At 39.5% G+C, this 25,762-nt stretch overlaps 2 protein-coding genes across 2 annotated transcripts; one reads left to right on the top strand and one right to left on the bottom strand.

The window, feature by feature from the left end:
- The first annotated feature begins 596 nt into the window (after positions 1–596).
- Positions 597–5,410, top strand: LOC144653442 (uncharacterized). Its single transcript, XM_078513429.1, has one exon. It carries the CDS (start codon positions 673–675, stop codon positions 4,420–4,422), a length of 3,750 nt encoding a protein of 1,249 aa, XP_078369555.1. The 5' UTR covers positions 597–672; the 3' UTR covers positions 4,423–5,410.
- Positions 5,411–6,035: 625 nt separating this feature from the next.
- LOC144653475 (sushi, von Willebrand factor type A, EGF and pentraxin domain-containing protein 1-like) lies at positions 6,036–19,934 on the bottom strand. The gene is made up of 6 exons (XM_078513468.1): positions 19,880–19,934; positions 18,569–18,775; positions 16,577–16,831; positions 15,789–16,043; positions 14,202–14,414; positions 6,036–6,338 (listed from the first exon to the last, which is right to left on the bottom strand). The coding sequence occupies exons 1-6, from the start codon at positions 19,932–19,934 to the stop codon at positions 6,145–6,147; spliced, it is 1,179 nt and encodes a 392-aa protein (XP_078369594.1). The 3' UTR covers positions 6,036–6,144.
- Positions 19,935–25,762: the final 5,828 nt, after the last annotated feature.

Genomic DNA, 25,762 nt, shown 5'->3' with positions numbered 1-25,762 from the left:
GGTCAAGATGGCTCCATCTTGACCGCTCGGGTAGCCAATCAGAGCACTGGATTCGTTTTATCTTGACAGCTCACGGAGCTAGTAAAATAATAAGATTTTAATATTGGCGATGTGATAAGTTCTCGAGGATTGACAGATATCCCAAATAGCGTTAGCGTGACCCGATTTGTAACCTTCATTTTCTTTTTAATTTTTCGGTAAGCTGGTGTGTGTTGCGGCGGAATGTTTTGTTTTCTGTTTTTTTTTTCTCCATATGGTAAAATACCCTTTTTGGTCAGCTGAAATACTGACTGACAAAAATGTTTGTTATGCTACACACAATTCCATGGATGGTCGCACGTCTGACAGATTTCCATCCGTTCCAACATGATGCAAAGCAATAATATATTTAACGCGATAACGTTTTTGCGACTCCTCTTTAAAGTTAATATACGTTTGTTTATAAAACCCTTTCATATAAAGATTATATATTTTTCCACTTAGCCACTATCAAAATATTATTCAAATATGTTTGTAAGTCTCGAAACCAAAAACTTGCGAAAATAAAATGCGTGACAGAAATTGCGTGACGCGAACCACCCATGCAGATCGGTTAATGTTGGTGCAATATTTCCGAGAATCTGACAAAGCGACATCGCATGCTTGTTTTACGTATCGTGCTGCGAATAACAGATGAAGATGGCTGCTTTTATCTTACGATTCGCGTTCCTCATGCTTTTAATTTACCAGAGTTCCGTTGCTCTGGGAAGGATGACAACTATTTTCATTTCACCAAACGGCAGGGACTCTAAAGGTTGTGGAAATTCGAGTCAGCCGTGCCTGTCGCTGGATTTCGCCATCTCGCTTGCACGTCAAAACGGGGCAAACTGGACACAAATATCAGCAGCAAAGGGCAATTACTCGATGAAAAAGAGCTACAGTTTTACAAATGTGGTAAACTTTGGTCTGGTAGGAGAGCGTTTAAATCCAGAGGATGTAGAAGTCACATGCGAGACGAACGTAAGCCTTTCATTTATCCTGAGCGACAATATATTCTTCGAGGGAATCAAGTTGCACAAGTGTGGTGGATGGCATCGAAGCTCCGTCAATGCAAAGAAGCCTTACCGCGGCTTAGATGGAGTCAATTTTAGAGCTGCTTTGGATTTTCGATACTGCAGGAACATACGACTCACTAATGTCGAGATTTCGTTCTCCCCAGGCCTTGGTGTGAATTGTTATGATTGTGGCGGCTTGATCAATTTTACAAATAGCGTGTTTGCTGACAATGTCGCTCTCTATAGTAACACAACATTCTCGAATACAAGTTCAGCTTCTAAAGGCCTTTCAAACCAAAGCATAGACTATGTGTATTCGGGAGGTGGTGTTTATTTGGCTTTAGATCCTTATGGCCATAACACCGTCAATGTAACTCCAAGTAAGCACGACTCATTCCAGCATAATAACAGGTACATTTTCCGGAATTGCCGGTTTCTCAGAAACGAAGCCGTGTGGCTTAATGGAAGCCACGAGCGTGACTTTGTCGACACGCCAGAACTTCCGTTCAGTCGTGGGGGCGGATTGGCGATATACTTTCGATCGAATGCAAGTGGTTGCACCATTGGTATAGAATCGTGTGTTTTCGAAAGTAATCGTGCACAATGGGGAGGAGGCCTTATGCTGGAGATGACAGAAAGAACAGGAAACAATATCTTCACGATGGAACACACAACATTTGAAAGCAACAGTGGATTTCTCGCCGGTGGAGGGGCTCGAATAGGCAACCTTATTGAAGAGGACGGGCGTCGTCTAAATACATTCACCATAAACAACTGCTCGTTCGTGAACAACACGGGGATTTGGGGAGGTGGTACTTCTATTTACGGAACGACAATCCCCGGTATTATTGATCAAAAAGATGTAACTCAGTTCTTTTTTACTCAGTGCCACTGGTTTGACAACACTGGAACCGTTGGAGCCGCCATTGGAGTTTTTCTGTCAAATCAAAACGAAGACCAAATCGGACCTGAAGTTCCGTATCATATCAGCTTCAACGACTCATCGTTTCTAAGAAATCAAGTCATCCGAATGGAGGACCTCGTGACAATTGGAGAAGGCGCACTTTACAGCGTCGAAGTGCCTTTGATATTCCGCGGAAACGTGACTTTTGTCAACAACACTAAGTCTGCCGCAGCCTTAGATGGCTCTACAATGGAAATACACGGCAACCTACACTTCATTAATAACCGAGGATTCAGAGGGGGTGCGTTGGCCATGTATGGACGTTCAAGAATCATTTTCAACGAAGATTCCTATCTTCTTTTCCAAGGGAACGAGTGTGAGGACAAAGGTGGAGCTTTGTATATCTACGCCCCTGGACCGCCTCTGGTTGGTTTCAATGCAACTGGCAAAAATACTCACGTCTGCTTCTTTGGATACTCGGATTCATCTGTGGATTATGATGACTGGAAAACAAAGGTTGTCTTTCAAGGCAACAAAGCGCCGTACTATGCTGCAGGGAATTCAGTGTACGCCACGACGTTAAAGAACTGTCGGCAAGCTGGGGAACCACGTCAAAACAACTCCGTATTGCGTTGGAAATTCGTCGAATTCAGAGACGCAAATGGGGAAAGAATCTCCCGGAGGAAGGAAGTCGCCACTGACCCGGTAGACATAGAGTATAATTCTGCCGACTGGAAAGTTGCCCCAAGCGAGGTTTTTAATGCCTCAGTTGAATTACTTGACGAGATCGGCAATTCCGTCGTTGGTGTTGTCGTTGTTAAAATTATTCCACAGCTGAAATCATCGTCAGTCGAACTTTACACCCCTTCGCCTTTGTTCATTGCAAACGGAAGCATTTCGTATCTAAAATTGGCTGGAAAAGCAGGCGAGAAATTTTCGGTAGAAATAAGCTACCTGGGAAGACAGGTATTAACAGAAACGATAACTGACCTTTCATTAAAACAATGCAATCCCGGGTTTATGCCCAGGAATAAAATATGTGTTTGCATGGATTCCACAAATGATGGTATCAGAAGGTGCAAGGCAGATGGAAAGACATTTTATCTTCAACAAGGCTACTGGGCAGGATCGGTCAATGGCAAATTTGTCACTCATTTTTGCCCAACTGGATACTGTAACTTTACAGACCGAAACGCGATCGAGCATAAGTACGTTCCCAACAACGTTTGCAATAACGACCGAGATCAGAAAAGCTTGCTTTGCGGAAACTGTAAGGCGAATTACAGCGTGTTGTTTGGAGGAGAAAGTTGTTCAAGCACTTGCTTTAACTGGCACTTGTTCCTGCTTCTCTTGTACGGCTTTATCCTCCTTCTCGTGGTCATGGGAGTCATGCTCATCGATCTCGATTTCTTCACCGGATATCTGAACGCTTGGTTGTATTCCTACCAAGTCATGAAGGTGATAACTCCCGACGGCTTTACATTCGACCCTTTTATCGAGTTTGTCATCGGCCTTGCCAACTTTCAGTTCAAAACAGGCGGAGGTGGTATTTGTTTTGCTGCAGGCTTGGACGATGCAGATAAGTTAGCGATAATGTACGCCCTGCCTACGTACGTTTTGGTGTTGGTTATTTGCTTAGCCAGAGCCGTAAGTAATCATCCCAACTGGTGGTTTAGCAAAAAAGTCAGAGCCGCCCCATTCCGCGCTTTCTGTACCATTTTTGTCCTCTGCTACACCGACATCACCCGAATCTCTCTGCGCATACTGCATCCCGCCGCAGTCGGATCAAAGATCGTGGTGTACGCAAACGGTAGCATTGATTTCCTCACTGGAAAGCATATTGCGTACGGAATCTTGGCGATCCTGTACATTTTGGTCGTGGTGTTGCCATTCCCACTAATTCTTCTGTTTCGACCTTCCCTCACTCGTCGCCTGTTTCCGGTGGTGAATCTTAATCGTTGGAAGCCAATATTTGATGCCCTCCAAAACTGTTTCAAGGACAAGTTTCGCTGGTGTGCAGCTTTCTACTTCCTCTGTCGATTTGTTATTCTGATCATTGCCACTTTCATGCCTTCAAGTCCCATAAAGGGAGCCCTGCTGCAGAGCGTCTGTGTCTTGATCCTCCTCACGGTTGCCTTCTTGAGGCCCTACAAGGAATCCGCGGATGTCAAAGAGGACGAGGAAAGCTATGAATGGATCAACATGTCAGACGTAGCCCTGTTAGCAACGCTGTCACTCATCGCCATCTTCAGTTCACCAGTCGACTCGACCAAGTCCGATAGCACCAGGTTGGCTCTGAAAGTGTTCGTGTATGTTTTGGCCTACATTCCTTTGATCGTGTTTGTAATGGTGGCTATCAGATGCGTCAAAAAATGGCACGAAGCCAGGAAATTGCACAGGGAATTAACTGAGCCGGAAATGTCCGCGACCGACTTATCCGACATCACTGATGAGGCTGCAGCCGATTATAACCAGCGTACATGACTTAATCAAACTCTAACTGCACATGCTCGTCCACTTGTCTATAAACTGACGATATCGAGTGTTAACATGTCGCAACTTGAAAAGAATTGTGATTTGATGTGCATATGCGATGGGTTGTTTCTACAGCCTTTTTGCACGATGTCGCCGGAGAGTTAAAATAAGTTGATCGTATGACTTAGCCACATCAGTTAGTGTTTAGGATTTCGTGATATTAACAACATCTGATGTTTTATTTTTCGCATATTTTTATTCTGCGTGTATCTGGTTGTTTACTTCGTTTGAAAGCACGTTTGACTCGACGAACAATGTTTTTCCTAATTAGTCTTATTTTTCCCCAAAGTTTAATTATTTGCATTTAATTAATATAATTCATCAAGGAAAAGGTTTTTTTAATTGATAATCAATGTTGAATTACAGGCTTTTTTAGCATTTTTAAGAGGAAGCATATCAAAATTATCGAAACTAAACTTAGCAGTCCAAAATGCGCTGTGACTAAGCAGACAAACAAACAGTTCGTTTGTTTGTTTGAAACGTAAGCCGGTGACTTGTCAAATTGATAAAAAAGGGACTTTTGCATAACTTTAACCAACATCTGATGTTTTTTTTTTTCGCAATTTTTTTTTTTATTCTGAGTATATCTGGTTGTTAACGTCGTTTGATAGCACGTTTGATTTGACACAAAATGTTTTTCTTAATTAGTTTTAGTAGTCCCCAAAATTTAATTATTTGCATTTAATTAATATAACTGTAGTAATGTGTTCCATTAAGGAAATGTTTTTTGAATTGATGATCATTGTTGGATTCAAGGCTTTTTAGCATTTTTAAGAGGAAGCATATCAAAATTATCGAAACTAAACTTAGTAGTCCAAAATGCGCTGTGACTTAGCAGACAAACAAACAGTTCGTTTGTGTTCGACGTATCATTTACTAAGAATGATTTATTGTAACGAATTAGTGATTTAATAAATCTATATTGTCGTAAGATGCAGGACTCTCCAGTATTTGTTCACCGAATCAAACAATCCCCTCATTTATTAAAGCTACAAAAGTCACATATTCACAATGGGAGGCAAGTCACAATGGAAGGCAAGCGTGGCCGAGTGGTTTAGGGCGCTGGTATTGTAATCCGGAGGTCACCGGTTCAAGGCCTGCCCTTGCCACTAGCTGGATTTGTTTCTCGGTTGTCCCGAGTTAAAATCCTCGACCACGCTTTGTATATAGCCAACTGGTCTGCCTCCTGCCAGTTGGGATTTTTAACCTTGTTATGTTCATTTATAAATTATTTGTTTCCTCTGTTTCAGTGGCATGCCTGTAAACTAGCTATCTCGTTGAGATATGAAGCTAAGTGCATGACCACTATAAACATGTATATATATATATCTTTTTTTTTATATATATATATATATATATTCACGCCGTCATTTCATCATTCGCAAAGCGAAAGAAACCCGGGGGTACTCTAATGGGGGAATTGGGCTAGGCTGAAGGCGCAAGATCAATTACATTTCAGGCTAGGCAAAAGGGATATTAAAAACAAAAACATACACACTGTAGCTGTTTAATGGGATAGCATTTATTTCTTTTTCTAATTCTAACATTTCATTTTCAGTTATTCAATCTAGAACAAAGACAAACTGGGCTTTGTTACATCTTCAGTAGATTTCGGTTTCAAACATAAACGTGTACATTGTCTGGTTGTTACATCTTCAGTAGATTTCGGTTTCAAACGTAAACGTGTACATTGTCAGGTTGACAGGCGCTGTTATACAGACAATACCATGGCAGGACGTAACGGCCTTTGGCAAAATTAAGAAAATTCTGCTTTAATTGCGACACCACTTGAGAATGCGCCTGATTTCCATTGAAGAAAAACTCCGACAGACCGGCACTTTTCACCACTGAAGGACCAGCGCCGCCTGAAATGTTAAAAATAATAATAAAATATACAATTAGAGCTTAGTCTAAGTAACCTAAACCATTAACAGTGATCAACTTCAAGTTTCTCATTTCATTGTAAGTTCATTGTCAAGTAGACAGGTGACTAAAATAAAGAAAATCATGCATCGACAAGGGAATTTTGTTATGGCAATCACTAAGGAGATTTTGCATTGCATTAGTCTCAATAGTTCTCCTTGAATTTCGTTTTACAACTCTTTCCTAAAATGATGAGATTTTCTATTTGCATAAGCTGAAAAATCCAATTTTATTCAATTTGTCAACGAATTGCGAAATCCACCGCTACCGAGAATAAAGAGGCCAATTTTCCAATCTTCGGGGAAAATATACTAATCAGAACAAACACCTTTACTCTATCAACAATAACGTTTCTCGAAAAATCTTTAAAATGCTACTTCCTTTGTAAAGCCTCTGCACCTCAGTGAAGAACTAAAAATAATCTTTTTTGCCTTCTCAAAACTTCCTTACAAAACGGTTGAACGGTTGAAACAAAGTACAAATTTAATTCTGTATTGATGGTCAATTTCCAGGTCCAGAACTGCTTCGAGGACAATTCACCGCCCTCTTATAATGTTTTTCGGGGATTTTTTAAGGCCTCGAATACAACATTTATTTGATGAATGATGAAAGAGGGGAAGAATGTTACCAAACCAAGGGCTAGCATTTATGTTACCCAACTGATTTCTAAAAAGGACTAGCATTTATATGTTACCAAAACATACTTGCACAATCCGGTCATGGGAGCTTGGCGCTTGACTGAGGAAAAAGAGAATGTATTTGCCAAGTGCCAGCGTTATCACAAATGTACAACAAGGGCGGATGATTAACAAAATCAGTGCCGGTTTGACAAGCCACTTGGCAAGACGAGCCATTCATCACGGTTCAAACAAACCAAGGCACCGTTCTTGGGAGGAGGGTACATAGGACATTTGGCCCCTGAAAAACAGTGACATGTATGTCAAGTGATGAAGTTTTGCCAAGTCGAATTGCTCAGAAAGATAAAAAAAATGATATCGTGGCTAAACCGGGATGACGGTTGGTGAGAGTTGAGCTAACTGCAAGGATAATTTAAAATATGCCGAAATGATAAATGTAAATAAATTATAAGTTGTAAAATAAAGGCTTATTCCAGAAAATTAGTAAGTTAGTTTGAAAATCGCCTCCTTACGGCCTGCAATTCACATACCCACCATTTGATTTCTTGGTAAGGCAATTAAACCTCAAATAGCTAAGAATGAGGCAGTGTGACTATAAATGATTCTTTGAGGACTCTAAGGTTCGTGTGGCACTATATTTTTACTAAAGCTGTAGGTGAATGGTAGACTGTGCATGATAGTTTATGTATCTAACACTATATTGTCTGGGCAAGCACTATCGGTCTCTGAGACAGGACTGAGCCAGCAAGTTTCGCCTCTACATTGCTAAGCGACTGTCCTGTACACAAATGCGCACAGAAAACCACGTTGGACGTATTTAATAAATTGTTTGATTGTTTGAGTGAAAACAATTTATAAATTTTGTTTCCATCACACAATGCAGATTTTAAAAAGGTCCTTCCGAAGTTTTTCAATGTTCAACCCTTTTAATAGCTTCGGTCTAAAGGCATAATAATTTTTATCTAAGGCCCCGTCCACACTGACCCAAGTAAATTTGAAAACGCATCTTAAGCTTTTTTTACCCGGATAGCCCAACACTGAAACGGCGGTTTCGGTCACCGAAAACGGTACTTTTCAAACACGCTCTCCAAAATGGGTAAATTTGAAAACGCCGGCTAGGTGGTGTACGGCGAAAACGGGCGAAACCGGGTCTTTTTGAAACCGCTGACGTCAATTAGTCTTGTGTTCTCGGTCGAAACAAAAGGAAGCAACGTGCGATGAAGCGATCGTTTTCAAATTTACCCGGGTTAATGTGGACAGGGCCTAAACCAGCCTAAAAATTTTTGAAGACGCACGGGAACAACTTGAAAAGTTTTAGCCTTAATTTTCCAAGCTGTTATTTATTTCCATCCTAGCCATCACATTGGTAATATAAATGGGCCATTATTTTTAGGTTTCCTACTATTTTGGCTGTTCAAAACTCTGTTAAATACATGTTTAGATCTGGGACAAAGCCCCTGTATTAAAAGTAAAACGTCAGTCAACTCGACGACGTGGTAATACACCCCACTCATTTTGCCCTTGAATTTTAATTTAGTGTTACATTTTCATCTCTCTTCTTATAAATCAACTCTAAATTGATAACGGCCTTACCTGCTGAAATCTCTGATTGTAATGCCAAAGCGGCGAGTAAAAATGCGATTATCATTTTAAAAGCTACGAGTTATACAGCGTTTTGAAATTGTCTCATAAAAACTAAACGACATCTAGATTTATAGCAATTCGTTCCCTTAATTAATCTGACTCATCAATCAATTAGGTGGTAATAATGAAAATCGCTGGATGGCTGTTTGTTCATCTGGAACATGACAAAAAAAACATGAAAGATAATTTTGTTCAGTGCTACACATGTAACAAAGAAACTTTCTTTTTCTATCATTTATAACTTTAAAACCATGACAACGAAACTCTCTAAAAATAATAATCAATACACTGAATGAAAACATCATTTTCGCTTTAATTGTTTTTTTTCTTAACAAATTTTGTGGTGCATGTATTGTTGTCGTTTTTTTTATCCTCAACATTTGTCTTTTCAGAGTTTCTGTGTTGATATTGCAAGTACGTATCCATAAATGGTAACCACTTTATTCATTTTGTCGATCGTGTTGCACGGCAACAATGTTGTTCGCAGGGACACGTCGCAGCAACAAAATCACAATGCAGGGACGGCGGAGCAATTTTCCAAGGGGGGGGGGGGGCTGACTAGTGACTTGAAGTGGGGGGGAGCTTAAAAGACTTTTCTCTTAGTAAGTTTTTATTTTTTCGGAAATTCTGGGGGGGCTAAAGCCCCCCCCCCCAGCCCCCCGGCTCCGCCGTGCCTGCAATGTGTACACACGCAGGAAAATGTAGCGAGGACATGTTCCCGAGACATGTCGCAACGACACGTCCCTTCGTGTGTGCTGATTATTTTTGGCACGCGCGACACGCACTTTGAAGCTGTTTTGCGGCCCTGCGACATGTTGCACGGAATTTAACTCGTTGAACTTCGTGCAACATGTCGCAGGGACAAAACGTTGCAGGAACTTGTTTTGCACGTGCAAAAAATTATCAGCACACACGAGGGTATGCGTCGCTGCGACATGCCCCTGGGGCATGTCCCTGCTTCAACTACTTGTGTGTGAACATATTTTAATTTTGTTGCTGATGCATGTCCTCGCTACTCGTCCATACTCCACGTCCCCTCAGTGTGAATAACACACGGTTTTGTCCCTGCTACATGTTGCTGCGTCCTGTCCCTGCGTCTTGTTCCTACGTGTGTGGAGACCTAATGTATTCTTAACTTTTATTGTCCTCTATAAATCCAGCTGCGCTGCTTGATAGTTTCGCTGTCATGTTTTAATTGAGGTCCCAAAAAACTAGTTATAATCGCGTTGAATCAGCGCAATACCCACACAAATGGCAAAATAGAATGCGTTGTTTCCATTCTGTATTGCAACGTAGGGAAATGAATTATTACCAGAGACATTGCTACATCTTGAATTTACATTAGGCCATCCCAATAAATGTTTCGTTTCCAATCGCCCGACCGACCCATTTTTTTCGAAATGTAAAAAAAAATCCAGATTCACTAGTCAAAGAGGCAAGAACTTTAATTTACAATCACACGATCTTGTTTTATAAACAACAATTGGTATGATGTGATGTTCTTGTCTTTAATTAACATCGATACTAAGTTTTTCAAAGGCTGTTTCGTGCCAAGGGATTAGCGATTGTTCCAACATTCTCAATAAGATTGACTGAAACAAAATCTTTTGGTTCTGCATCTCCTGGCTTCTTAAATGAACCCAGACCCCTTAAAGTGTTCATTCTTCTTTTTTTTTTTTGCCCGACCGACCGACCCACCATCACAACAAGGGGGGGGGGGGGGGGGGAGGATGGGAAACGAAACATTTTATTGGGATGGCCTTATTACATGAAATATTCGCGAATTTCGCGATCTTGAGATGCGCATATTTTGCCACACTAAAAATTTCGCGATTTTGCGGAATTTTGTATTTTGAATCACTTCATTTTCGCGTTTTTGAGTAAGACGCAATATACATTTCCGTGGCAGTATTATTTAACATGCCCTTGATTATTTAAAACGACGTTATCAAAGGAACAATAACGTCAAAATTAACGAAAACGCAAGGGTGGGACTACATCTCGGCAAAAGCAACAACAAACTTCTCACTATGTCTACAAATAGGTCATGCTTGTACGTGCACGAGTTATTGTTCTTGAGTCAATTGACGACAACATTCATTTACATTGAAGATTCCTTCCTTCAGTGGTACTAAACTTATTCTTTCTTGATTGTGAATCACTTAATTTTCGCGTCATGTTATGTTCGCGACACTTATTGTTCGCGTCACTTTAATTTCGCGATATTTTTGGAAATATCGCGAAACGCGCGAAATGAACCTGTCGCGAAAATTTCATGCAATAAGGTATTTAAGTTCAAAGTGGCTAAATAGCGACTGATAAATTGGACGTAAACTTACTGTACTAGCTCAATCCTAATTCATGCTTCGCTTTGTTGACAGTTAAAATAAAAAAACAATATTAAGACAAAGAAAAAGCAACAAAAAGTTAAGATAAGTGTTCTTTGAGTTATTTATTATTGACAGTTTTTAAATGAACTTAATCAATCTAATGTCACTTATCCCTATTTTTTTTATAAATCTGATTTTTATAGCAATTAAAATAGGTTGAACATCAATTTGTTTGTTCACCTGGAATCTTACACAACTTTATAACTACTTCTTTGCACCGGAAATTAAACTTTCGTGACATTGAATTTTTAAAACTCGCAGAAATACAAAGACGCGCGTAAAAAGTCATTTTAGTTGGCGCAACATTTTTTATTCCACATATGTCAAGTGCAGTGTAACCCCGGTATAACGAACGATAGCCCACAGTCCAGTAGTAGTAGAATGCAAAGTTTTAAAAAAGTTCTCACTAAATGAGTAGTGAGTGCCTTTAAAACAATTCAAAGTTCCACACGTTTCGGGTTCAGCCCTTCGAATTTCATCAGTGGAAAGTCCAGATTTTAGTTAAAAACGCTGGTTTGCGCCATGAAGACAAATTTGAGTTTAAAGGTGCGCCGCGAGGAGAGCACGCGACAACCTAAAGAACATGGTAGAATGCACTTTGATTGTAAGATAGCAAAAAGAACCTTATAACCAACGGAACCCGTTATAATGTGGGTTGCCGTAGCGTTAACTTCGCTTACAGTTTCCTCACTTAAACGCTCGGTGACCCCCGTTTTTAAGTGATATATAACCTTTTGGGATATTATTCTACCGACTGACAATATATAGCTAATTTTCTTTAAAATTTTTATTTTCTCTTCCTGCGCGCGATCGAATCAATTACATTTTGCAGTATTTTGCTGATTTGAACGTTTGCAAATCCAATTGTTAATGGCAAGGACAGGGACAAAGGAAGTTGTTGGCCTGCATTAGTTCATTTAAAATATGCGTCTTCTTTTAGATATCGTATCTCGAAAAAGAATTTGGTAACCACTATTTTTTTTACTTGTAAAGTAGCATAATCACTCCGTCATTTCATCACTCTCGAGGCGAAAGGAACCCCGCGCTGTAGCCTAATCACTGACTCAGTGTGGCTATAATTCACGTTACAATTCTTGGGCCACTTGCCGTTTTTTACACTTGAAACAGGGGAAAAAATTCAAATCCCCCCACCCTTCCCCATTACAATGTTGTGAACCATACGTAACCGTCTATAGAATTCGTAACGGAATGTCACGTTACAGTAAGAGAAAATAATATTTCTCTTGGTTACCGTTGTTAAAATGAGTTTCCCCGAGGAATTATGGCGTGAATTGAAGGCTAAAGGCGTGAGATCACTTACGTGAACATTTCAGGCTTGGCAAAATGAATATTTATGAAACAAAAAATCACACTGTAACAGTTTACATGCGATAGCTTTTATTTTTACTTTCTAGTTCTACGATTTAATCTCCAGTCGTTCAATCTACAGAACAAAGCCAAATTGGACCTTGTTACATGTTCCCGAAAAATCACGGTTAAACATAAACGTGAACTTTTTCAGGTTTACAGTCGCTGTTGAACATACAATAAAATGGTGGGATGCTTGGACTTTTAGCGAAGTCTAGAAATTTCTGCTTTAATTCCGAAACAACTTGAGAGTGTGCCTGATTTCCATTAAAAAAGAAATACTTCGACAGTCCGGGGTTGTTCACCACTGAAGGACCAGCGCCGCCTGAAGAAAAAAAACAATAAGAAATAAAAAATAACTTTTATAAGAAGTGACTTAAATCATTTTAGTCCTGACAGTAATCAACATAAAGTTTCTCATTTCAAACAGTCAAGCGACGAGAACTACTTAGGGAAACTCGTCAACAAGAGAATTTTTTCTTGATAAAACGTACAGCAACTAATGGGAATAATAATAATGGGAAATTTCCAGTGAGATCTTCCACAAAGTGGCTTTTCTTGATCCCAGTGATTCCAGATCAAATTGGAATTTAGAAGTGTGTATAAAATGTGTCTATAAAATGTCTTTTTATAGAATGTCTATAAAAAAGAAGCGTGTGCTAATAGAATTAGCACTTTCCGCCATCTTGGATTTCACCATTTTCTTGGAAAGTCACAAAATCAAGGAAATTGATGCAAAATCACAAGCCAGAATGCTTATGGAATGTAAAAATTAACAAATCGTTCAATTTTGTTTCAAAAAACTGGAAAAAATAAATAAATATGTTAAAAATGACGATTCCTTGCCAGACCTGCTCAAGGCAAAGTCAAAAATAATGGACACATGGTTGACATGTCAAAATGTCTGCAAGGAATGAATGAACAGCTACTGAAAGTTTCAGCATTGTAGAGTTAACATGATCCTCTTTTCAAAATTTCGGAAAAACCTAACGGGGGTAGATGCTACTCGGCCCCCCACTTGTCGGCTAGTTGTACGTCCGAGGGTTAATCCACTCTATACATCCTTACTTAAATGACCGTATTTTCTTTTCCAAGATGTCAAAGGAACCTGAGAAATTAACCGACGAGAATGAAAAGCTGCATATTTTCAGCGTTTGGGGTAGATACAGTAACCAGAAGATATAAACATCTTTACTTCTGGTAAGGTTTCTTGAAAAGCCAGCTGAACCTTTTCCAATTTTTTTTCAAAATTTGGAAAATGCCTTAGGGGGGCACCTCCCCCCCCCCCCCCCCCCCACGAAATTTCAGAGCCTTACCACTAGAACGAAACAGATCAGCATTCTAGCTTTGTGTCCAGAGGCTCTGCCCAAAATGATGCCTTCACTTCAGAGGCATCGCTGACGTTTGAGACATAAAGGACCGGTTCATTTCAAAATGGCACTTTCTTTTTCTTCACGCAAACGAAAAGTTTATACAAAGATATGTTAGTCACCAATATCTCAGCTTCCAAAGAGTGTTAAAACCCTTTGAAATCCTTGTCTGAAGTAGTCCAAAAATCGAGAACCGGCCGCCGCCATCTGGCATTTTGGAATAAACTTCTCCTTTAATTGTCTGGAAAAGAATTAGCTGAATACATACTTGCGCAATCCGGCCACGGAAGCTGGAGGTTTGGAAAAAGATAATGCGTTCGCCATGTGCCTGTGTCATCACAAATGTATAAATAGGCAGGGGGAGCCATCTGGAAAAGAATTAGCTGAATACATACTTGCGCAATCCGGCCACGGAAGCTGGAGGTTTGGAAAAAGATAATGCGTTCGCCATGTGCCTGTGTCATCACAAATGTATAAATAGGCAGGGGGAGCCACAAAATCAGTGCCATGTTGACAAACCACTTGGCAAAATGCAGACGAGCCATCATCACGGTTCAAACAAACCAAGGCACCGTTCTTTGGAGGAGGGTACATAGGACATCTGGGCCCTAAAAGTGATCATACCAAGTTAGTCTTAATGCCAATACAGAATACGATATCCAAAAGAAGAATTGTTCTTAGTTCGAATTTCCTCAGGGAACAAAATATAGCTTCTGAGCGCGAAACAGAAGTCAAACCCGTGACCTTCCAAATACCAGTTGGAATCTTCTTTTCTGCCTGCTCTTCAGATACCCTCTGTCTAATTTCTTGGCAAGCATAAACGATTTATGTTCATGAATAATGAACTTCATGTTCTAATGTAGGGTCTTTTTGTGCCTGATTTTTTAACTCTATCTTAGGGTGAGTGATAAGCAGTGTATATGATAGTGTATAAGAATAATGTTGATTGGACTGGTGTTGTTTGGACAGCAAAATCTGTAACGGTTAAGAGGAAATCCGCCAGGACTTGGAGTAGTTATTGGACAAAATTATGTACCAAAACTATTTACACCTGATTGCAAGCTTTTGTGTTACTGCTTCAAATATCTTATCGAAAGAAATCTTTTCTGACAACACCAAACATCGAAAACAAATTTCGAAGTTCCACTGAATTCCCATGAATCGCTTTAAAGATGTGAGCTTTTGCCCATAGCTTGTGAACTTTGAATATCATTTTCTCAGAATCTGATAAGAAATTGTTGTACCAGAATTATTTCCACCTTATTGCAAACTTTTTTGTTACTGCTTTAAATATCTTATCAAAAGAAATCTTTTCTAACAACACCAAACATCGAAAACAAATTTCGAAGTTCCGCTGAATTCCACTGAATCGCTTAAGCCGAATTTACAAAATGGCTACACGTGAGATTTTGCCTATACCTTGTGAACTTTAAAATTCATTTTCTCAGACTCCGATAAGAAATTGTTGTTGGTGTTATCACGGATAATTACTTACATCTTTACCTTAAAAAAGTTAACAACGTATAGAGTATATCTGTCTGGATTTGACAAAACGTGGACTCCGGGATCCGTGCTTGAAGGCCGACTCGGGGGGCAACGTCACCGACCCCGTGGGCAGCAAGCTGGGGCCCTGATCTAACAACCCTAGGGAGCCCTGGGTCAGCTGTTGAATTGCAATCCGGCTGGGGGGGGGGGGGGGTGGCTAAAGTCAGGTTTTTGGCTTGTTTTCTGCAAAGACTTTGCTTTGAAATGTGGTCAGGACTGCTCCTGGCTTTTGGTTTTTGGGGGCTGGCTCAGAAGCCTTGAGACCACTGAGAGCTCAGCTGTGATTGGGCATGGGAAGGCTTCCTAGCAGTGCCCCGCCCTGGGCTCTCTGAAATCCACAGGGGGAAGGGAGGAGAGGGCTAAGAGAGTTGCTGGCCTCAGGCAGTTCCTGGGGCCTTGTTTTCTTAAATCAAGACAGATATAAAGTTGTTACTTACTCTTTAGTATTATGTTAAAGGAGCACCCGGTATAAATGTTCGGTTTCGGGAACGCAAAGTCCTCTACAGTGTACTGAATTTTATATGTTCCAGGAACTCGATAGTGTTCACCGTTACGTCGACTGGGGACGATTTTGGGGGGCAAGTGTGAATTGTCGGAGCAAACTGGCACGTCCCATGACACTCTTACCAACGAACTTTTCCCTTCTCTGACAATGTCGCCTGGGCAGAAGCTACAAGTTGGTGGCTCCAAATCTGGAAATGAAATTATAAAGGAGAAGTATAAAGAGGATTGTTTTTCGACGAAACTGTGCTATAGTAGTTTTTGAAAATAACCCTAGATCACGAAGGGAAATATTTCAACCTAATTCTTGAATAAAAGAACAAATCGTGATCGTTTCTAGCATATTTTTGGGACAAACAGGCGAGAATTTGGCGAGAACTTGAAAAAAAAGAGCCGACAGTTTTCAAGTACTAATTCATTTTGACCCTTTCTACCCAAGGCCAGAAACACTCGCCAACGTTTTAAGTATACTAGGCGGTATTTTATAACAAACCTGGACCATTTTTGAATTAAGGTTTGCATTAACAATGAAATGTTTCTCAGCTTTTGAAATTACACAAATACCCAGGATACTTCCCTTTTAAACGATCTCCATTAATCATATTTGAAGGGTGAGTGTAACTCTGTAATGAAGTCCTAGAAAGACTGACATTGCTTCATTCTGGTACCTAATAATAAGCGACCGTGGATAACGTATTCCAATAAATAATATTTATAAGATTACCTTTGATGTACACCCAAAACATACACCTCGCCTTGTTTCCAGCTTTATCAGTGGCCGTGACAGCAACAAGATGTCGGCCAATGGTAAAATTGTGGGGAGACGCGTGACTGGATTGCAACGTGACCTTGGCATTGGGTTCGACTGCGATCGAATTGTCGTCAACGTCTATTTTCCAGGACACCATTTCTGATGGGCTTCCTTTCCTGGCGGTGACTGTTATGTCATCGGGACAGCGCAGGTTTGGGGCTCTAGCGTCTGAGAAATGCAAGTATCAAGCTAGGTATGAAATCAAAAATTTCCAAGATACAAATAAGGGGGAGGCTGTTAAATAGTTTTTGTGATCCCGAATTTCAGTTATAGCAAGCTCCTTATGGTGCTGTTTCTTTCACGGGAACTTAAGAATTCGATTTTTTTCACACTAATTGTTTTGGCAATTGCCTACGAGTCCCCCCACCCCCTCCCCCCTTCCAACCTACATCTATGAAATAGCGGTCTTTGACTGAACTTTGATAAACAGGTAAAATAGCTTAAGGGGCCTACAACAGCAGAGAAATGCATGTGTACATAGCGTTGATTGGCAACCAGAAAACATTTTTTTTTAAATCACTCAGCTGCAACGTCTTTTTTAACAAAATGTATTCCAAGACAAAAAGTTAAGTTTTTGCCAATTGTAGTTTTCTGTTGATTTTTATCGCTGTGGAATAGTGTCAAATTGTAATTTTGTATTGCCCTTTTTTGAACGGACCCTTTCGTTTTCAATTTCAAAATTAATCCATCCACATTTCTTTACATTGCGTCATGCGCGAACAAGTGTGGCGGGACGGACGCCCAATGTGAGGCGACTCGCGCGATTTCATCCGTAATAGCAAGTTCCCTAAACCATTATAGTTGCAATGTTTGGAAACCTAAATCAGCGTGAAGCTGCTCTTTTTCTCAAACCCCAGCCTTTGCTATCCTGCAGCTGAGTGCCAGGTTTTTCCTTCCCGTTTTCCGGTGTCAGTCATGTCTTTATTGCGACCCGCTCAAAAAACGAGGTTTTTTCTCGCGGCCTCGCCACTCGTGGTGACGGCCTTCGGCCGCCGAAGTATTTACCGCGCGCGAGAAAAAATCCTCTGGTACCCAGGGTAAGTCTTTGCTGAAATAAAAACATTTTGTCATAAAACCTCCCTTTCTTTACTCCTCGACAGCAAACTCATACAGTGTGCTCATAAATATGTTTTTAACCCTCGGACGTACAAGCAAACTCATACCCCCACCATCGTACAAGGGGGGGGGGGGGTGGTGGATGGAACCCCTCCACGGAGTTTTTGTTATATTAAGGCGTAGCGAAATTATTTTGCTCTCAGAAGAAAACCCGTAGCTTACTCTACAAGATGGCATAATTTTAATTGGCTGTGACGTCATATGACGTCACGTGACGTCATTAGAGCCGCCCTCTTGGATCCGCCATCTTGGATTTTAACATTTTCTTAGAAAGTCAAAAATAACGGAAATTGATGCAAAATCAAGTCAGAATGCTTATGGAATGTTAAAATAAACAAATCGTGCAATTCTGTTGAAAAAAACTGGAAAAAATAAAGAAAAATGTTAAAAAATGACGATTTTTAGCAAGACCTGTCTGTATTTATGCTGTTGCCATGGCAACGTCAAATATCATTGACACATGGTTGACATATAAAAATTTCGGCAAAGGATGAATGAACAGCTACTAAAAGTTTCAGTACTGTAGAGTAAATCTTTTTCTCAAAATTTGGAAAAAACCTCATGGGGGGGCATCCACCCTCCCCCCCTCCCCCCCCTTGTACGTCCGAGGGTTAAAATGTTTTTTAGAAACAACAAAAATCCAGGCTTATTTTAGGAATATTACGATATATAATTAATTTAGATCTCCCTAGGTCGGTAGAATGCATGGTTCTGCATTTTGCAGAATTAACATAAAATCTTCCCGCCAAAACTCTTTTTTTTTTGGCTGGGAGCTAGGGTTGGACTTACCCACGCATTTGTGTACTTTTCCGCTCCAAGTTCCATTAGCCTGGCACACAAATCGGAAAAAAACCCGGTTTGGGTCAGTTTCCAGAGAATAACCTCTGACGCAAACAAAGGTACAGGTTCGATTGACTACCTGTGGCCCAGTTATACACCACTTGTAGACAGGATACGTTAATGGGATGGGAGGCAGCTTTGGACAGCCAGCGCTCACTGGAAGGAAAAAAAAACGAAATGATGGTTTAAAAGGGGATAATTACGGAGATTGCGTAACAGTTTTGGTCAAAATGGAACTAAGGCCCCGTCCACACTGACTCGCGTGAATTTGAAAACGCATCTTTTTTTCCCCGGTTACGCCAAACGTCCACACTGAAACGGCGTTTTGGTCACCGAAAACGGGGCTTTTCAAAAACGCTCAAAAAATGAAACGTATCGTTTTCAAATTTACGGGGCGTTTTCAAATTTCTCTGCTTTCAAATTTACCCGGGTCAGTGTGGACGGGGCCTAAATATACGACTATGTACCTTCGCACATTTAAATATGAGCATGGAAAACGACAATGAACATAATCAACATATCGTTGGAGGGAGAGCTGATTGTTATGTTTTCGAACGCACAAAACAGAAATATTTTTTAAGACGGAATCGATCTGGCAATCGAGTAATATCAATTTTAGTTGGACAAAAATCTAGTACCAGAATAATTTTAGTCCGATTGCTTAGTTTCTATCCTTGTAACAACTAAAGATGTAAGTAATTATCCTAGATAACATTAACAGCAATTTCTTATCAGAGCCTGAGAAAATGAATTTCAAAGTTCACAAGAACCGTAAACTGATGTAAAATTTCACGTGTAGCTATCGTCTTTTAAGCGATTCAGTGGAATTCAGTTGAACTTCAAAATTTGTTTTCGATGTTTCGTGTTGATTGAAATGCTGGTTTCTTTTGATAAAATATTTCAAACAGTAACACAGAAGTTTGCAACAAGATGTTAATAATTTTGGTACATAATTTTGTCCAGTTAATACTCGTAGTCCTGGGAGATTCCGTCCTAACTCGTTGAGCTTTAGTGCATGTACTAGCGTAATAATAGTTATGCTGTTGACTAATCTTGACTAACAAGAAGTGCATTCCTTAGACTACTCCTTCAAAACTTAGACTTCAACTCGATGATGATACCTTTCATTTTGCCTTTGAATTGTAGTGTTACATATTCATCTCTCTTATAATTCTACCTTAGAACTAATCACGGTCTTACCCAAGAAAAACAATTGTCCGTAAACGGGGTTCATAATAAAATTACAATAAACTTCTTTACCTGCGTAAATGTCCGACTGCAAAGCCAAAGCGGCGAGTACCAATACGATCATCATTTTGAGGTCTTCAAAGGTTTGAAAATTGTGAGATTCAAGACTGAATGACATCTTAATTTATAACGATGATTACTCTGACTTTTTAATTAAGAAGTTTGCAATTATGAAAATTGCAGAATGTTTGTTTGTTCATCTGGAACCTGAAACAACTTGAATGATAATTGTTTTTCTTTTCTGTGCTCAGTATTACTGTACTCTTCCTTTAATAACGATGTAACAACAAAAAACTCGTCTTCTGTCCTTTAAACTTTGAAACCATGACAATGAAAATCACTAAAAAATAACAAATACAGTGAATGCAAACATCATTTTCGTTTTGCGTTCTCCTTAACCGAGACATTTCAAAGAAGTCAATTAATATTAAACCCGTTCATTAGGGAACCTATATCCCATGTCGTTCGCGACTGAAATACTTAGTTTTTCTTACCCACTGTGTTGCGGTGCTTCTTTAATGTTGGCTCTGCATATTTGCGGTGCATCTATTTTATATGCCCTTATTGTAAATTAACAATGTGTTCATGCTTTGCGTGCACTATCAAGTTATGGTGGGCCCGAAAAGGTCGGAGAGCACGGAGTAAGGGTTGCAACTATCCTGAACGAGACTACCGTAAATTATCTAATAAACGCCCACTCTCAAATAAACGCCTCGTATCTAAAAAAACGCCTCCCCTGACGTGTAAAATTTATATTAGACGCCCCTCTCTAATAAACGCCCCGTGTCTTATAGACGCCCCCTCCAAGAATCGCCTCAAAAACAAAGGAAACGCTCCATAATGTAAAATCACGCACTTTGTTTAGTTTTTGCTTGACTCGGACATCGAAGAGGCCAACGACGCCAACATGGTTGACCTCGATGACGATGAAGACATCGATATCGAACTATGAACATCTCTAGGCTTTTCATTAGCGCAGATTAGATATGTCTCCCATTCGCACTCTGTTTCCTATCTTATTCCGAGAGCAAAATACGCATCTTTTTTGTTTTGTTGACGTTGTTATAGTAAAATTGTAATAAACGTCTCTCTCTAATAAACGCCTCATGTCTATTTAACGCCCCTCCTCAGGACCCCTAAAATTTAATAGACGCCCCGGGCGTTTATTAGATCATTTACAGTAGTTGAGACAATCGAAAGTAACGCACTTTTCGCGAATGTTTTAACTTACAAGCTGCTAGCAAACATTTTTTTTCCTGAATTGCGATTTCTGCGGAGTTTATTATTCTCTGTAAGTTCAATTGCATTGCGGCGGCAGCCTTTTAGTTGCGGCGTCGGATTATAATTTAAGTCTCAAAAACTAAGCGAGATCACTTTAAATCAGCACAATACTAACACAAAGAACAAAACGAACACATTGTTACATGATGTACTGCAACGGAGTCAACATTACTACGGCTTGAATTTATTAAAAATCGATGTCGCTAAAAAGCGACCGATAAATTGGGCCTAAGCTCACTAGCTCAGAACGAATTTATGTGAGCGATAAAACCATAATTTGCCAAACGTATTTCCCTGCCTTCGCTGTTTGACATTTAAAATAATACTAAGCGAAAGAAATTCAAATGAAAAGTTTAGTTTTTTAACTACTCGGCAGTTTTTAATGAACCCCATCACACTAATGCCATTTACCGCTAAATCAGTATTACTCTTATTTTTCCTGGCAACTGAAATTGGTTGGACATCAAGTTGTTTGTTCATCTGGAATCTTACACAGCTTCTTGACAACCTCATTACACTGGCAATTAAACTTTTGCGACATTGAATTTTAGCGAAAAGTTTTCTATTTTTAAAAACTCGCGGAAATATATAAAAACGCGCGTAAAAAATCCTTTTAGTTTGCGCACAATTTTGAATTCCTTGAATGTAACAGGTCGGTGGGGTCCCGATTTAAGGAGCCACCAAAACGAAGACCGTCACGAACGATATATTTTTCAGCCCACTGCACAGTAAAATGTACCCCGATAGTAAGATATATTAGAGAAAAAGAACCCAACTCGTGATAAACCAACACATTCAGTAAAATACAGTAAAAACACATTTTCATGGTGTTTCTCAGAAATTTCACAATTTCTATCAATTAAAATTCAGTATTTTGGCTACAAAATAAGAGTGTTTTTTTTTTTTTGTATAAGAACCTATTGTTCTTAGCCAGCCTAAATAGGTTCTTATATATTTGGGTATTAAAATGCTCAATTAAATTTGTTTAATTGAAAATCTTTTAAATACAGAGTATAGAATACTGTATAAAATTATACTGGTGTAGCCTTGGGACTTGAATCTGTAGAGTGCCCTGACTTTTGCTGAATTTATTATTGTTTAAAAAATAAGGCTTGGCATTTTTGCGGTTTAAAATACAAATGTTCAACCATTATGACATACTAGTACTACAGTAGCTCTCTGAATGGTATCACTATGACAACTCCTACAAATAAGAACCTACTAAGAACCTAATCAGCCTGAGTTCGGAAAAACTACCCCAAAATATAAGAACCCATTCAGGGTGAACCCAAAAATTCTAGGTTTTTATACGCGGGTGTTTACTGTATACGTCTTTCAAAGACGGCCATCTTTAAACTTGGGCAAAGCAACAAAAACAATGAATCATGCATATGGTCACGGTATGTTTTTGTTGTCATTGTTGTTGTTGCTGATGCTGTTATTGTTTTGTTTTTCTTTGTTTTTTCTTTTGAACTCGCTTTCCTCGCAAGTTCTTTTTGTTTTGTACGAATGGAATAAGCGACACTGAGCATAAGGAAAATTATGGAAAACAGTGTTTTGACTGTTTGTGTTGTAAAAAATTGACTTTCCAATCTCGCAAAATTAACATTTTATCCTATCTTGGATTCCTCTCAACGTAAAGCATAAAACAACCCTTAATAAATCACAAATCAAACTCCGACAAAATTAATCGCGAACTGACATTCTTCTGATAAACGGACAGGATGACTGTTGTAGTTTTCAAATTACATCAATTAATTATAGTTCGCGTTGTCTTTACAGCAAGGCGCCCAAAAGTGTGACCACTTTTAATTTATTCAAATTCTTTCGTGCAGATTTAATCCAATCAAAAGCCGTGGATAGCTTGCAGTTGACTTCTGATTGGATTAAATCTGCACGAAAGAATTTGAATAAATTAAAAGTGGTCACACTTTTGGGCGCCTTGCTGTAACTGTGCTTGTACAATGTCGCGTTGTCATGGCAATAGTTTCCTGGACGACGGAGTTATTCAGGAGGTATGAAAATTCATTTGGTGGAAAAAAAATGCGTCAACATATTTTTTTTTAACTATGGTAATATATTGTCGTCCTCAGCGACAAAAAACTCAATAGAATCATTATAAGATGTGTTTTTACCCGTCACATGCAATTCCTAAAAGAAAGATAACCCACGGTTAATTTAAAAACGAACAATAACAATGCATCAAATTGTATACGAGGTATTTTATTTAAATTTGTAAATTACTTTGTCCCTAGAAAGTCGTTATTTATTCTGGGTGGTAAATAATGATGACTCCGTAATTTGATCTGGTCAAACTTTTTCATAATTGTCATTTTTTATTTTTTTTTTTATTCTTGGTTATTTTTTTCTTAGTTTCAGCAGGTTAGTTACCGGCGAGATCACTCCTTCTGGACCATCAAACTTTTAAACTTAAAATTGAAGTAAGTTTGCTTACGATAAAGAGGTGAACACTTAAAAACTGTTTTAAATTAACCAAAGATTCAAATCTCGTATCAGTTTCACAACAGGTCTATAATATTGAATAATATATATCTACCTTGATTTGATAAAAGGTGGCTATCGGGCTGTTAAGGAATGTATGGGGTTTCATTTTTTTTTGTTTTTTTTTTTTTGTTTGAGGATACGGAGAATTGTTCGGCTTTCTTCCAATGAAATGTCGCCCTGTCTAATGTAGTGAATGCAATCTTACTTTTTTTTCTCCCTCCCTGTCTCCCCCCCCCCCCCCCGTCTCCCTCCCCCTAGAATTACTTGTGGTTAGTCTAGCCCAGTCTCTAACTCCAACCCCTCTCTTTCATTTGAATTCTAGTTGCGCGCGCTAACTAGTTGAACAGTTGTGATCTATAGCTTTCCATTCTGCTGTCTAAAGGAAGTTTGCCGGAGGACATCATTAAGTCCCGTGAAGGTGAAAGTCTTACGATTTGCAAGTTGTGCGTCGGCTGTTATCGTACCTCAAACCGAGCCTTAGGCGGTTAAACACAGATAACCGGTCGGCTCGTTTTGCCAGGTACAGATAATGTTGAGCTTGCTTTAGACAGCAAAGGTCTTTAGCCACATCAATTAGGACTCGGAACTAGACTATACGGGCTGATTTGAAGGCGGTCATAACGATATTTGGCTTGAACTTTACCGTGGCTAAAGACTTAGTTTTTTACTGTTGAAGTTTGGAAGCGGGCGTTACGCGCTCGACCACATTCAAATACATCCGGGACATTGTCGGTTATTTCTAAAAGAAACATGTCGGATTGGATAGCCAAGGAATCGCTTCAAGCGCTGATGTGAGTACATAGTTTTCTTTTTCCCTCAATTTTAGGCGTCATCTCCGCCTAGCTAACACTCATAGTTCATAGTTCTCTGTGATTCGCTAGTGGGAGGCGATGCGATCGTGTGCATTTCCGGCCGCGACAATGGAGTTGACAATTGAGATAACACATGCCCGCTTCCTCAGATATTTCGCCTGATTTGCTTAAAGTTGAATCGAATGTCGATGTAGAATGCTTTAGTTCAGTTTATTTGAGACGTGCATGCTTTAAGAACGCTACAGTTTTGCTCTCCGCCGAGTGTTTTCTTATGTCTATCTTGGTATTAATTTTGACTCACATTTCAAGTTGTAAACACTCTTAATTAAATTGATAGAATTCTTGATTTAAACAAAATGCCGTATATGCAGTCTTTTTGGTTAAAAAACACATAAACTAGAGTACCTTACGTTAAACTTGAGCTAAAATTAGCCCTCATTCAGCGTTCGTTACAGGAATAGGGCTTCAGAACTACGGTGTCATGTCAAATTTCGGGAGACACCTTTTATCAAATCAAGTTAGATTGTTCAATGGATTGTCGAGTTAAGACAAATTTTAGCTGAATTATTGAACCAAAGTCGTGTTTTCACTCTCGTTTACCCATTTCTTGTCAAATAAGCGGGCAGACTCGATTACTGTTAGGTTTAAAGGTCTTTAAAAGGTCATACTGCGTGTGTGTGTTACTGCTTGGTGACATCTAAGATTAAAGCTTTGATTTACTGAAACTCCAAGTCAGCTAATTCATTACTCCTCAACTTTGGCTCATTAAATCGGTTCTTTTTTCAATTTGATGGATTTTACATTCACTTTGTGGTCTATTATCGCTTGAAATGAGCTACAGAGCTGCGTTAGGACAGAAATAACTTATTCTTGTGCACAATCTACCTTGATTTGATAAAAGGTGGCTATCGGGCTGTTAAGGAATGTATGGGGTTTCATTTTTTTTTGTTTTTTTTGTTTTTGTTTGAGGATACGGAGAATTGTTCGGCTTTCTTCCAATGAAATGTCGCCCTGTCTAATGTAGTGAATGCAATCTTACTTTTTTTTCTCCCTCCCTGTCTCCCCCCCCCCCCGTCTCCCTCCCCCTAGAATTACTTGTGGTTAGTCTAGCCCAGTCTCTAACTCCAACCCCTCTCTTTCATTTGAATTCTAGTTGCGCGCGCTAACTAGTTGAACAGTTGTGATCTATAGCTTTCCATTCTGCTGTCTAAAGGAAGTTTGCCGGAGGACATCATTAAGTCCCGTGAAGGTGAAAGTCTTACGATTTGCAAGTTGTGCGTCGGCTGTTATCGTACCT

This window comes from Oculina patagonica, chromosome 5, assembly GCF_052425735.1.
Source record: "Oculina patagonica isolate OP01 chromosome 5, crgOcupat, whole genome shotgun sequence".
Classification (NCBI taxonomy): Eukaryota; Metazoa; Cnidaria; class Anthozoa; order Scleractinia; family Oculinidae; genus Oculina; species Oculina patagonica.
Note: the sequence above shows the minus strand (reverse complement) of the source record. Positions and strands in the feature narration are given on the sequence as shown.

Coding starts and splice junctions, on each gene's coding strand:
- LOC144653475 (XM_078513468.1), bottom strand. CDS start 19,934: ATGATGATCGTATTGGTACTCGCCGCTTTGGCTTTGCAGTCGGACATT. Junction 16,832..18,568: donor AAAAGTACACAAATGCGTGG/GTAAGTCCAACC, acceptor TGCATTTCTCAG/ACGCTAGAGCCCCAAACCTG. Junction 14,415..15,788: donor CTTTAACATAATACTAAAGA/GTAAGTAACAAC, acceptor GATCACTTTTAG/GGCCCAGATGTCCTATGTAC.
- LOC144653442 (XM_078513429.1), top strand. CDS start 673: ATGAAGATGGCTGCTTTTATCTTACGATTCGCGTTCCTCATGCTTTTA.